Below are 14,257 nucleotides of genomic sequence, written 5' to 3'. Positions count from 1 at the left end.
AATTGAATTTAAACTTTTTACTGTCAACTGTGTTTCGTTTTTTAATGATTTCTGCTGGTGGTGTGCCTCCGAATTGTTTCAATGCAAAAAATGTGCCTTGGCTCAAAAAACGTTGAAAAACACTGCTCTAGATGTAGTAAATGGTAGTATTCAGTATTCAAGTAAAAAGGTGTCTAATGCTTAAACTAAAAATAAACAAAAGGTGAGTATCCCTACGAAAAGGCATTGAAGCTTAGGGAAGGCTATGCAGAAGAAAAGTAAAACTGAACTGGCTACAAAGTAAACAAAAACAGAATGCTGGACGACAGCAAAGACTTACTGTGGAGCAAAGACGGTGTCCACAAAGTACATTCGAACATGACATGACAATCAACAATGTCCCCACAAAGAAGGATAAAAACAACTGAAATATTCTTGATTGCTAAAACAAAGCAGGTGTGGGGAATAGCGGTCAAGGAAGACATGAAACTGCTACAGGAAAATACCAAAAAAAGAGAAAAAGCCACCAAATTAGGAGCGTAAGACAAGAACTAAAACACTACACACAGTAAAACAGCAAAAAACTAAAAATAAATCAGGGCGTGATGTGACAGGTGGTGACAGTACACCTACTTTGAGACAAGAGCAACATTGATACACGCTTGGTTATGCTTTAAAGTCATACCCAACAATTGAATTTAAACTTTTTACTGTCAACTGTGTTTCGTTTTTTAATGATTTCTGCTGGTGGTGTGCCTCTGAATTGTTTCAACTCAAAAAATGTGCCTTGGCTCAAAAAAACGTTGAAAAACACTGCTCTAGATGTAGTAAATGGTAGTATTCAGTATTCAGGTAAAAAGGTGTCTAATGCTTAAACTAAAAATAAACAAAAGGTGAGTATCCCTACGAAAAGGCATTGAAGCTTAGGGAAGGCTATGCAGAAGAAAAGTAAAACTGAACTGGCTACAAAGTAAACAAAAACAGAATGCTGGACGACAGCAAAGACTTACTGTGGAGCAAAGACGGTGTCCACAAAGTACATTCGAACATGACATGACAATCAACAATGTCCCCACAAAGAAGGATAAAAACAACTGAAATATTCTTGATTGCTAAAACAAAGCAGGTGTGGGGAATAGCGGTCAAGGAAGACATGAAACTGCTACAGGAAAATACCAAAAAAAGAGAAAAAGCCACCAAATTAGGAGCGTAAGACAAGAACTAAAACACTACACACAGTAAAACAGCAAAAAACTAAAAATAAATCAGGGCGTGATGTGACAGGTGGTGACAGTACACCTACTTTGAGACAAGAGCAACATTGATACACGCTTGGTTATGCTTTAAAGTCATACCCAACAATTGAATTTAAACTTTTTACTGTCAACTGTGTTTCGTTTTTTAATGATTTCTGCTGGTGGTGTGCCTCTGAATTGTTTCAACTCAAAAAATGTGCCTTGGCTCAAAAAAACGTTGAAAAACACTGCTCTAGATGTAGTAAATGGTAGTATTCAGTATTCAGGTAAAAAGGTGTCTAATGCTTAAACTAAAAATAAACAAAAGGTGAGTATCCCTACGAAAAGGCATTGAAGCTTAGGGAAGGCTATGCAGAAGAAAAGTAAAACTGAACTGGCTACAAAGTAAACAAAAACAGAATGCTGGACGACAGCAAAGACTTACTGTGGAGCAAAGACGGTGTCCACAAAGTACATTCGAACATGACATGACAATCAACAATGTCCCCACAAAGAAGGATAAAAACAACTGAAATATTCTTGATTGCTAAAACAAAGCAGGTGTGGGGAATAGCGGTCAAGGAAGACATGAAACTGCTACAGGAAAATACCAAAAAAAGAGAAAAAGCCACCAAATTAGGAGCGTAAGACAAGAACTAAAACACTACACACAGTAAAACAGCAAAAAACTAAAAATAAATCAGGGCGTGATGTGACAGGTGGTGACAGTACACCTACTTTGAGACAAGAGCAACATTGATACACGCTTGGTTATGCTTTAAAGTCATACCCAACAATTGAATTTAAACTTTTTACTGTCAACTGTGTTTCGTTTTTTAATGATTTCTGCTGGTGGTGTGCCTCTGAATTGTTTCAACTCAAAAAATGTGCCTTGGCTCAAAAAAACGTTGAAAAACACTGCTCTAGATGTAGTAAATGGTAGTATTCAGTATTCAGGTAAAAAGGTGTCTAATGCTTAAACTAAAAATAAACAAAAGGTGAGTATCCCTACGAAAAGGCATTGAAGCTTAGGGAAGGCTATGCAGAAGAAAAGTAAAACTGAACTGGCTACAAAGTAAACAAAAACAGAATGCTGGACGACAGCAAAGACTTACTGTGGAGCAAAGACGGTGTCCACAAAGTACATTCGAACATGACATGACAATCAACAATGTCCCCACAAAGAAGGATAAAAACAACTGAAATATTCTTGATTGCTAAAACAAAGCAGGTGTGGGGAATAGCGGTCAAGGAAGACATGAAACTGCTACAGGAAAATACCAAAAAAAGAGAAAAAGCCACCAAATTAGGAGCGTAAGACAAGAACTAAAACACTACACACAGTAAAACAGCAAAAAACTAAAAATAAATCAGGGCGTGATGTGACAGGTGGTGACAGTACACCTACTTTGAGACAAGAGCAACATTGATACACGCTTGGTTATGCTTTAAAGTCATACCCAACAATTGAATTTAAACTTTTTACTGTCAACTGTGTTTCGTTTTTTAATGATTTCTGCTGGTGGTGTGCCTCTGAATTGTTTCAACTCAAAAAATGTGCCTTGGCTCAAAAAAACGTTGAAAAACACTGCTCTAGATGTAGTAAATGGTAGTATTCAGGCCAGGCCATTACTTTAAACGCTGGAAGCATCAAACAACTAAAACTGTGTTCCAGATCTTTACATTGACTCACTGTTGGCTGCACTGAATCCCCGCAATCACCGACTAAAAAAATCAATAAGAAACCCGGGTGCGGTCACAGGCCTATGAGCACAGAGACCGCACGGCAGCGACAAAGACGGATGGCGTAGCGGCGTGCTTAAGAAAAGCCTCAATTAAGCTACGCACTGAAATTCCGAGTTTTATTCATAACCACACGCCAAAGCCTCAAAACACATGTCCCCCCCTCATCACACCGCCTCAAAACAGGATTGATATTGACAGCTGGGTTGGCACAAATAGGACTTAACTGTTTGGAAAAGGTGATTGATGATTGCCCTCCAAACGTGTGCGGTCGGGACGTGTTACAGTTTTATACAGTGTATAAAAACAACAGTTTCCCATCCAGAAACGAGTAGGAGTCTCTCCACGAGTTCATACTGACCTGAGAGATAACAGTAATAGATGATCCCCTCAAAAATATTTTACCTTGAATAAGGTATTTCCGCAGTTTTGGAAAACAAGACACTGTTCCCTTGACTGCATTTGATGCGATCCACACTTGAATGTATTAAATTTTATATGTTTACGTTTCATCACATTGCACGTTTTCTGCAGAATAGTGCATGGCAGTTCCCCAAACACATCCCTGCCAGACCTCCCAGAAGACCAATCCAGTCGTCGGTGTTTTCTTTGAAACGCACAAAGAACAAAAGTGGCAAGCATTTGGCTCCCACCATGACCACACATGACCGAAGGGAAATTAAATATCTGTGCTATAAAGGCCATTAAAATTGTGAAAATCGGTTGAAGATTCTCTCGCAGGAGCCAACAAATTTGTTCCCCCGAACAGCTTTTGCCAGTAGCAACAATCACCACGCTTGACTCTGGGTCTGCGGTTACTGCCCAATCACGGTCGAAGCGCCCGCTCCCAAGTTTGAAGCAGAATACAGTACATTCTTTAATCGCTGGCATTCTTGATCCTTGACCTCACCTGGCTGCGAGCCAGTCAAATGGAACACCGCCATGCCTTAGCTTGCTTCTTAAACCAGCTCCATTCCTCATTATTTTGTGTTCTTCAACGCCAATGACACACCTCGCACAATGTGAGCAAAACATGGGACACCGAATGTTGAGGTACAAAGTAGTGTTGTCCCGATACCAATATTTTGGTACCGGTACCAAAATTATTTCGATACTTTTTGATACTTTGATACTTTTCTAAATAAAGGGCACCACAAAAAATGCATTATTGGCTTTATTTTAAAGGGGAACATTATCACCAGACCTATGTAAGCGTCAATATATACCTTGATGTTGCAGAAAAAAGACCATATATTTTTTTAACCGATTTCCGAACTCTAAATGGGTGAATTTTGGCGAATTAAACGACTTTCTATTATTCGCTCTCGCAACGTGACGTCACATCGGGAAGCAATCCGCCATTTTCTCAAACACATTACAAACACAGAGTCAAATCAGCTCTGTTATTTTCCGTTTTTTCGACTGTTTTCCGTACCTTGGAGACATCATGCCTTGTCGGTGTGTTGTCAGAGGGTGTAACAACACGAACTGGGACGGATTCAAGTTGCACCAGTGGCCCAAAGATGCAAAAGTGGCAAGAAATTGGACGTTTGTTCCGCACACTTTACCGACGAAAGCTATGCTATGACAGAGATGGCAAGAATGTGTGGATATCCTGCGACACTCAAGGCAGATGCATTTCCAACGATAAAGTCAAAGAAATCTGCCGCCAGACCCCCAGGAAAAGAGAGCGGATGAGGGTATGTCTACAGAATATATTAATTGATGAAAACTGGGCTGTCTGCACTCTCAAAGTGCATGTTGTTGCCAAATGTAGTTCATATGCTGTAAACCTAGTTCATAGTTGTTAGTTTCTTTTAATGCCAAACAAACACATACCAATTGTTGGTTAGAAGGCGATCGCCAAATTCGTCCTCGCTTTCTCCCGTGTCGCTGGCTGTCGTGTCGTTTTCGTCGGTTTCGCTTGCATACGGTTCAAACCGAAATGGCTCAATAGCTTCAGTTTCTTCTTCAATTTCGTTTTCGCTACCTGCCTCCACACTACAACCATCCGTTTCAATACATGCGTAATCTGTTGAATCGCTTAAGCCGCTGAAATCCGAGTCTGAATCCGAGCTAATGTCGCTATATCTTGCTGTTCTATCCGCCATGTTTGTTTGTATTGGCATCACTGTGTGACGTCACAGGAAAATGGACGGGTGTATATAACGATGGTTAAAATCAGGCACTTTGAAGCTTTTTTTAGGGATATTGCGTGATGCGTAAAATTTTGAAAAAAACTTCGAAAAATAAAATAAGCCACTGGAAACTGATTTTTAATGGTTTTAACCCTTCTGAAATTGTGATAATGTTCCCCATTAACAAAAAATCTTACGGTAAATTAAACATATGTTTCTTATTGCAAGTTTGTCCTTAAATAAAATAGTGAACATACAAGACAACTTGTCTTTTAGTAGTAAGAAAGCAAACAAAGGCTCCTAATTTAGCTGCTGACATATGCAGTAACATATTGTGTCATTTTCCATTTTATTATTTTGTCAACATTATAAAGGACAAGTGGTATAAAATGGATTATTAATCTACTTTTTCATTTACTGTTAATATCTGCTTACTTTCTCTTTTAACATGTTTTATCTACACTTCTGTTAAAATATAATAATCTTTTAATCTACTGTTGTTTGGATGCTTTAAATTCGGTTTGGATGATACCACACAATTGGGTATCAATCCGATAACAAGGATCATACAATGGTCATATTCAAAGTCCTCATGTGTCCTGGGACATATTTCCTGAGTTTATAAACATAATATACATTTTTTTTTAAACGAAAGAAGAAGTTGTGATGCCAAAAAATATCAATGTAATCATAGTAGTATCGACTAGAAACGCTCCTCTACTTGGTATCATTACAGTGGATGTTAGGTGTAGATCCACCAATGGCGTTTGTTTACATTTTGACGCCGTGCGGTGAGCTATGATATGTAGTGAACCATGTTTAGCTATTCCTCGTTCTGCAGGGATGATACTTGTAAGAAACTTACTTTATTTGTCGCCATGGAGGCGAGGATTAGTGATTTAGAAGTAGCTAAAACACTGCGGACTGCGGCTCGACTTTAGCCGCTAGCTAGCGTTTCAGTGTTATAACTGCACCTTTGTCTTTAGTTTTTAAGCCAAAATGCATCTGCTTGTAAGTACTCAGTGATTGTGCGCTACCAAACATGCTCCTCTGCTCGTAAACCAGCAATGACATGACGTGATGAGGGCAGGGGCTGGGGGACCGGTACGTTTCAGTACCAAATATGATTCATTAGTATCGTGGTACTATACTAATACCGGTATATACCGTACAACTCTAGTACAAAGTGGTGTGAGGTAGCAGCCTACTAAAGCTGCAACATGTATTAGCAAGTATAAAGCACAACACAGCAGCAAGAGAACCCATTTTTAAATAGCAATTAGGAGCAAACTACTCAGCCTGTTTTAATATTCCAATGCATACTTGCCAACTCTCCCGGATTTTCCGGGAGACTCCCAAAATTCAGCGCATCTCTCAAAACCTCCCGGGACAAATTTTCTCCCGAAAATCTCCCGAAATTCAGGCGGACCTGAGTGACGTGTCGACAGCCTGATTTCACGTCCGCTTTCTCACAATATAAACAGCGTGCCTGCCCAATCACGTTATAACTGTAGAATGATGGAGGGCGAGTTCTTGGTTTCTTTTGTGGGTTTATTGTTAGGCAGTTTCATTAACGTCCTCCCAGCACGGCAACAACAGCAGTCACGTTTTTGTCTACCGTAAAGCAGTTTGTCTGCTGTAAACAGCAATGTTGTGACACTTTTAAACAGGACAATACTGCCATCTACTGTACATGCATATGTGAAAATAACATCTACGGCTTTTAGAAAGTGCAGTGCACAACTGCGCACACAACAAGGAGACGAAGCAGAATGCATCATCAGAGAGGGTGTTCAGCATGGTTAGAAAAATAGTGACAGAGAATAGAACAAGGATGGACAATTCAACCCTTAACTCAACAATGAGTAGATGAGTGTTATGTGTATGTATATGTGTAAATAAATGAACACTTAAATTCAAATATTTCTTTTATTTATATATATATATATATATATATATATATATATATATATATATATATATATATATATATATATATATATATATATATATATATATATATAGCTAGAATTCACTGAAAGTCAAGTATTTCTTATATATATATGTATATATATATATATATATATATATATATATATGAAATACTTGACTTGGTGAATTCTAGCTGTAAATATACTCCTCCCCTCTTAACCACGCCCCCAACCACGCCCCCCCCCCCCCCCACCTCCCGAAATCGGAGGTCTCAAGGTTGGCAAGTATGTTCAAGTGTAACAGGAGTTTTTGAACAACAACTACAAGCACAAACAGATAAATAAAGCTGCTAGATCAGGGATGTCAAACGTACGTAAAACAGGTTTTATCCGGCCCGCGGGATGAGTTTGCTAAGAATAAAAAGGAGTTAATATTTTTGAATGACATAAACTGCTGTTCTAAATGTGTCCACTAGATGTCACAATAGCAATTCTTTGTATCTTTGAAGATTATGCTACATATTTAAAAAAAAAAAAAAACACATGATGTTAGTGCACCAGTCAAGGAAAATGATCAAACTACATAAATAACATCCTGTAATTTCATTTTGATATATATATATTTTTATCTTGATAGATTGAAAATTAACACCAATGAGTTGACTGATGAACATTATCACATAGTTTATTCAGAAAGTATAGATAAGGACAAATACAAATAGAATTCTATTAACCGCAACATGTATGTGTAAAAAACAAAACAAAAACATTATGATTTGTACATTTTCAGAATGTGCTTGTTCTATTTTTAAACAAAGAAAACAATCTGAAGTTGTCTTTATTTTTAAGTTATTGTGCCGTCATTTTACCAGTCCGGCCCACTTGGGAGTAGATTTTACTCCATGTGGCCCCCGGACTAAAATGAGTTTGACACCCCTGTGCGAGATGCAGAATGTGGCGACCCAGTATTTCTTTTCCCTCTCTCTCACTTGTCTCAGTGTAGTTGACCCAAGTCATTACATGGTGTTTATGACCCATGGTGAGCAGCTGCGAGCCCCCAGCTTGTGAATGTGGGTCCTGCTGCAATACGAATGGACCCCGTCCAACATTCCTCCCACCCCCAACCCCTTCACATGCTTGCCATGTCATATGTGACATCACATTCTACCGACAGGACAACGTCAATGCTACTGCATCATAAACAATTACAGGATGGCCGGGTGGGTTACACGCTGGTTGTCTACACATCGTAAGTAATGGCCTCTCCCATTTACAGGTTGTTGTTTGGGCCAATCACGGTGATGCAGTGTTCATCCGAGAGTTCACCCTCATTCGCAGAGACAACCTCTCAGAGGCGCCGCTCCATGATGCGAGCCAAAAACCCGAAGACTCGGTAAGTGATTTTTCTTAATAATTCCCATGGAAAATGCATATAAAATTGGTCAACAAATCAAAAGTGTTTACACAGGGGAGGAGGGAATGATGACGGTGGGCCACTTTCGACGGTGACGTAATGCAGCATTGTGGGCGTTTTTCCAACCTTAGCTCGTCGAATACTCAGCAACTGTTTTGAACATTAATCAAACATTGTCTCTTTTACAAACCCCAAAACCAGTGAAGTTGGCACGTTGTGTAAATGGCAAATAAAAGCAGAATACAATGATTTGCAAATCATTTTCAACCTATATTCAATTGAATAGACTGCAAAGACAAGATATTTAACGTTCGAACTGGAAAACTGTGTTATTTTTTGCAAATATTAGCTCATTTGGAATTTGATGCCTGCAACATGTTTCAAAAAAGCTGGCACAAGTGGCAAAAAAGACTGATAAAGTTGAGGAATGCTCATCACACACTTATTTGAAACATCCCACAGGTGAACAGGCTAATTGGGAACAGGTGGGTGTCATGATTGGGTATAAAAGCAGCTTCCATGAAATGCTCAGTCGTCTTTCACAAACAAGGATGGGGCGAGGGTCACCACTTTGTCAACAAATGCGTGAGGTCTTTTATATCATCAAAAGGTTCAGAGAATCTAGAAAAATCACTGTACGTAACATTGAATGCCCATGACCTTGGATCCCTCAGGCGGTACTGCATCAAAAAGTGACATCAGTGTGTAAAGGATATCGCCACATGGACTCAGGAACACTTCAGAAAACCACTGTCAGTAACTACAGTTTTTTTGCTACATCTGTAAGTGCAAGTTAAAACTTGACTATGCAAAGCGAAAGCCATATATCAACAACACCCAGAAAGGCCGCCGGCTTCGCTGGGCCCGAGCTCACCTAAGATGGACTAATGAAAAGTGTAAAAGTGTTCTGTGGTCTGATGAGTCCACATTTCAAATTGTTTTTGGAAACTGTGGACGTCATGTCCTCCAGAACAAAGAGGAAAAGAACCATCCGGATTGTTATAGGAGCAAAGTTGAAAAGCCAGCATCTGTGATGGTATGGGGGTGTATTAGTGCCCAAGGCATGGGTAACTTACACATCTGTGAAGGCACCATTAATGCTGAAAGGTACATACAGGTTTTGGAGTAACATATGTTGCCATCCAAGCAAAGTTATCATGGACGCCCCTGCTTATTTCAGCCATGTTAGCTGTGGCGCTAAGCTGGCTTGAATGTGAAGTAGTGAAAAAAGAAAATAACAAATGCTTTGTACACTTCAGTAGAGGTCTAACTGGAACCATGCCAAAACTGGGAGTAACCAGCAAAGAAGAGGAAATTAGAACATTGATTGATAAGTCGGGAGGGAGAATAATATCCACATTGTCATGATCTCACATTATTAGTTTTTGAAATATTTCTTGTACAGCGCTCTTATTTTTGTTTTCCACTTCCTGTTTGTCTCCACCACTTCTCTTGTCTGAGTGCCTGTCCTGTTTGGCAATCAGGATGCTTTTAATGTTAGCCCCTGTCCTAAATACATATACATATGTACATATAAATATATATATATACACATACATACATACATACATACATACATACACACATACACATTTGAAGTTGGTACGTTGTGTAATTCGTATATCAAAACAGAATACAATGACTTGCAAATCCTTTTAAACGTATATTAAATTGAATAGACTGCAAAGACAAGATACTTAATGTTCGAACTGCGAAACTTAATTTTTTTCTTAACTTGGAATTTATGTCAGCAACACGTTGCAAAAGAGTTGGCACTGTGGCATTTTCACCACTGTGTTACATGGCCTTTCCTTTTAACAACACTCAGTAAACGTTTGGGAACTGAGGAGACCAATTTTTGAAGCTTTTCAGGTGGAATTATTTTCCATTCTTGCTTGATGTACAGCTTAAGTTGTTCAACAGTCCGGGGGTCTCCGTTGTGGTATTTAAGGATTTATAATGCGTCACACATTTTCAATGGGAGACAGGCAGGCCAGTCTAGTACCCTCACTCTTTTACTATGAAGCCACGCTTTTGTAACACGTGGTTTGGCATTGTCTTGCTGAAATAAGCAGGGGCGTCCTTGATAACGTTGCTTGGATGGCAACATATGTTGCTCCAAAACCTGTATGTAACTTTCAGCATTAATGGCGCCTTCACAGATGTGTAAGTTACCCATGTCTTGGGCACTAATACACCCCCATACCATCACAGATGCTGGCTTTTGAACTTTGCGCCTATAACAATCCGGATGGTTCTTTTCCTTTTTGGTCCGGAGGACACCACGTCCACAGTTTCCAAAAATAATTTGAAATGTGGACTCGTCAGACAGCAGACCACTTTTCCACTTTGCATCAGTCCATCTTAGATGAGCTCGGGTCCAGTGAAGCCTGCAGCATTTCTGGGTGTTGTTGATAAATGACTTTTGCTTTGCATAATAGAGTTTTAACTTGCACTTACAGATGGAGCAACAAACTGTAGTTACTAACAGTGGTTTTCTGAAGTGTTCCTGAGCCCATGTGGTGATATCCTTTACACACTGATGTCGCTTTTTGATGCAGTACCGCCTGAGGGATCGAAGGTCTGTAATATCATCACTTACATGCAGCGATTTCTCCAGATTCTCGGAACCTTTTGATGATATTACTGACCGGAGATGGTGAAATTACTAAATTCCTTGCAATAGCTCATTGAGAAATGTTGTTCTTAAACTGTTTGACAATTTGCTCATGCATTTGTTCACAAAGTGGTGACCCTCGCCCCATCCTTGTTTGTGAATGACTGAGCATTTCATAGAAGCTGATTTTATACCCAATCATGTTCCAAATTAGCCTGTTCACCTGTGGGATTTTCCAAATAAGTGTTTGATGAGCATTCCTCAACTTTGTCAGTATTTTTTTCCACTTGTGCCAACTTTTTTTTAAACATGTTGCAGGCATCAAATTCCAAATGAGCTAATATTTGCAAAAAAAATAACAAAGTTTTCCAGTTCAAACGTTAAGTATCTTGTCTTTGCAGTCTATTCAATTGAATATAGGTTGAAAAGGATTTGCAAATCATTGTATTCTGTTTTTATTTATGATTTACACAACGTGCCAACTTCACTGGTTTTGGGTTTTTCACACACACACACGCACATACGCACACACACACACACACACACACACACACACACGCACACACACACACACACACACACATAGCTATAAATGCATGCTCTCGCACTCATGTAAAAAAACAGATGTGACTAAATACCACGTACATCAGACTTAGTTATTACGCATATCATTAATAATAAAATATAGTAAGATAAATGAAAATATTTTAAAAATATGATAATATACAATATAATATTCAAAGATGCATAAATAATTGGTTTGTAAAGGAATCTTATCCTCTGAATCGTAATTGAATCCTGAGGTGCCCAAAGATTTCTACCTTTATAATGCAGGCGGGCGAGCAGTGGTGAGGCATCATTTTGTCATAATTTATTTTTATTTTTTACAAGTCATTTCTTTACAATGCACACATTCAAATGTGTATCTTAATTTTCTGGCGGGAAGTGACACTATTATTGTTAAGGATGTCCGATAATGGCTTTTTGCCGATATCCGATATTCCGATATTGTCCAACTCTTTAATTACCGATACCGATATCAACCGATACCGATTTCAACCGATATATGCAGTCGTGGAATTAACACATTATTATGCCTAATTTGTACAACCAGGTATGGTGAAGATAAGGTACTTTTAAAAAAATAAAAAATAAGTGCATAGCAGAGTGTATAGAGTGTACATTGTACTGAGATTATAGAGTGTACACTGTTCTCTTCCACACCTTTCTTTGCATTTCTATTTTTTTTATATTTTTATATATTTACACATTGTTTTCTTGCATGCACACATCGCACTGTATGTAATGGCCTCCATCTCGTTACCCTGCGTAATGACAATAAAGCTGATTCTGATTCTGATTCTGATTCTAAGATAAATAAATTAAAAACATTTTGTTGAATAAAAAAGAAAGTAAAACAATATAAAAACAGTTACATTGAAACTAGTAATTAATGAAAATTAGTAAAATTAACTTTTAAAGGTTAGTACTATTAGTGGACCAGCAGCACGCACAATCATGTGTGCTTACGGACTGTATCCCTTGCAGACTGTATTGATATATATTGATATATAATGTAGGAACCTGAATATTAATAACAGAAAGAAACAACCCTTTTGTGTGAATGAGTGTGAATGAGTGTAAATGGGGGAGGACGTTTTTTGGGTTGGGGCACTAATTGTAAGTGTATCTTGTGTTGTTTATGTTGATTTAATAAAAAAAAACAAAAAAACAAAAAAAAACGATACCGATAATAAAAAAATCGATACCGATAATTTTCGATATTACATTTTAACGTATTTATCGGCCGATAATATATCGGACATCTCTAATTATTGTATATGTCATGTGTCGCGTGCAAATTTACAATTGTGCTTTTGATTGTGAATCATAACCCTAACCGCTGACACAAAGGCATCACGTTACTTTCACTTCAAATTCTATCCAGGTTTGGATGAGCTCCAGCAGGACCTGCAGTTGGTACGCATTTGCGTAGTGCTACTTAAGCACCACCAACTGGGCTGTTTAGTGCATTACAGCGTTTTGCTTTTTTTTTTTTTCTCGTATCGCACCCCGTACGTCGTACGACCTCTCGTGACACACAACAAGACTTGATAACCTTGTGGAAGAGCGGAATAATGGCATTTTTTTGGCCTGCGCACTCAAATGTGCGTCGTCATTTTTCGAGCAAATCGTGTGAACGCAGAACTTGACGAAAATGTCATGTCTCACGCTAACACGTCTTAAGATCAGGAAGCCGCAGACTCCCAGGAGCCACATTTGCAGTTCCTTTCAGCGCTCACTCTGCTCTCTGACTCGCTGGAGTATGTTGTTCAATATTGAGCTTGATTTGCAGCCAAGATAAACTTGATTAAGGAGCACCCCAGGGGGCCGATCTCAGAGCTCCAATGAGTATTGGCTTTGACAAACATGCCAGGTCAGTGCAAAATTAGCAGCAACCTCTCCAGGACATTTTCCTGTTTTTTTTTTTTTTTTTTACTGGCAGCCCTTTGAAATACCGTAAGTGGAATTTGAACCAGCATTTATAATGTAAAGTTCCAGAGACAAATTGTCAGTCTATTCCTCCTCTTAATCAAAGAGTGCGGGGGTCTGATGACTGGACTTTTTGGCCTCTTGAGTAAAGATTATGAGATAATTTCCCAGTTGCTAAAGTTTTCCAGACGGCTCGCTCCGGTTTTTCAAGCTGCAAAAGTAAAATGTCGGATTTGTTAACGTCTGTTGTGATCAAAGGGAAGGGATGGGGTGATTAAAAAGGTGATGGATTTCCTCGTATCCAATGCATTCTGAGATATGAGCTGACGCTGGATAAACTCGAGACAAAAGAGGAGCGAGGTGGTGACAGGACGCAAAACGTGTGGTTTTCTCCTCGGCCGACTACTGTCTAGACGGCAAACGCAACGCTGCTGTCAACAGGGGACTCTCTGAAAAGTGAGCTCTCATTTAGTCTCTTTGGAGTCAGGAGGTTTCCACCAGCGCTGTTATTAGCCAAGACATGAACTTTTAAAGGTCTCCTCCCACGTAAAAGTGGAGAGAAATGTATTTTTCGGCAACCAAACAAAAACAAAGATTTGCAACCCCCAAAAAAAAAAAAAAAAGATTTGCAAACAAAAACATGGATAAGAATTTTTATTTCATGGTTTTTAATATTTCTTTTTTTTCTTGACACAAATAAGTTTGGG

At 38.8% G+C, this 14,257-nt stretch overlaps 1 protein-coding gene across 1 annotated transcript in view; it reads left to right on the top strand.

Moving 5' to 3' along the window:
* The window catches only part of adamtsl3 (ADAMTS-like 3), a 200,754-nt gene that overhangs the window by 67,598 nt on the left and 118,899 nt on the right, over nucleotides 1-14,257 (top strand). Inside the window, exon 2 of the mRNA XM_061960954.1 lies at nucleotides 8,303-8,419. Coding sequence (XP_061816938.1) covers nucleotides 8,303-8,419 — 117 coding nt within the window. The remainder of the gene's footprint in view (nucleotides 1-8,302; nucleotides 8,420-14,257) is intronic.

Source organism: Nerophis lumbriciformis, linkage group LG05 (assembly GCF_033978685.3).
Source record: "Nerophis lumbriciformis linkage group LG05, RoL_Nlum_v2.1, whole genome shotgun sequence".
In the NCBI taxonomy this organism is placed as follows: domain Eukaryota; kingdom Metazoa; phylum Chordata; class Actinopteri; order Syngnathiformes; family Syngnathidae; genus Nerophis; species Nerophis lumbriciformis.
The sequence above is the reverse complement of the archived record's forward strand: the minus strand, read 5'-3'. Positions and strand labels throughout refer to the sequence as shown.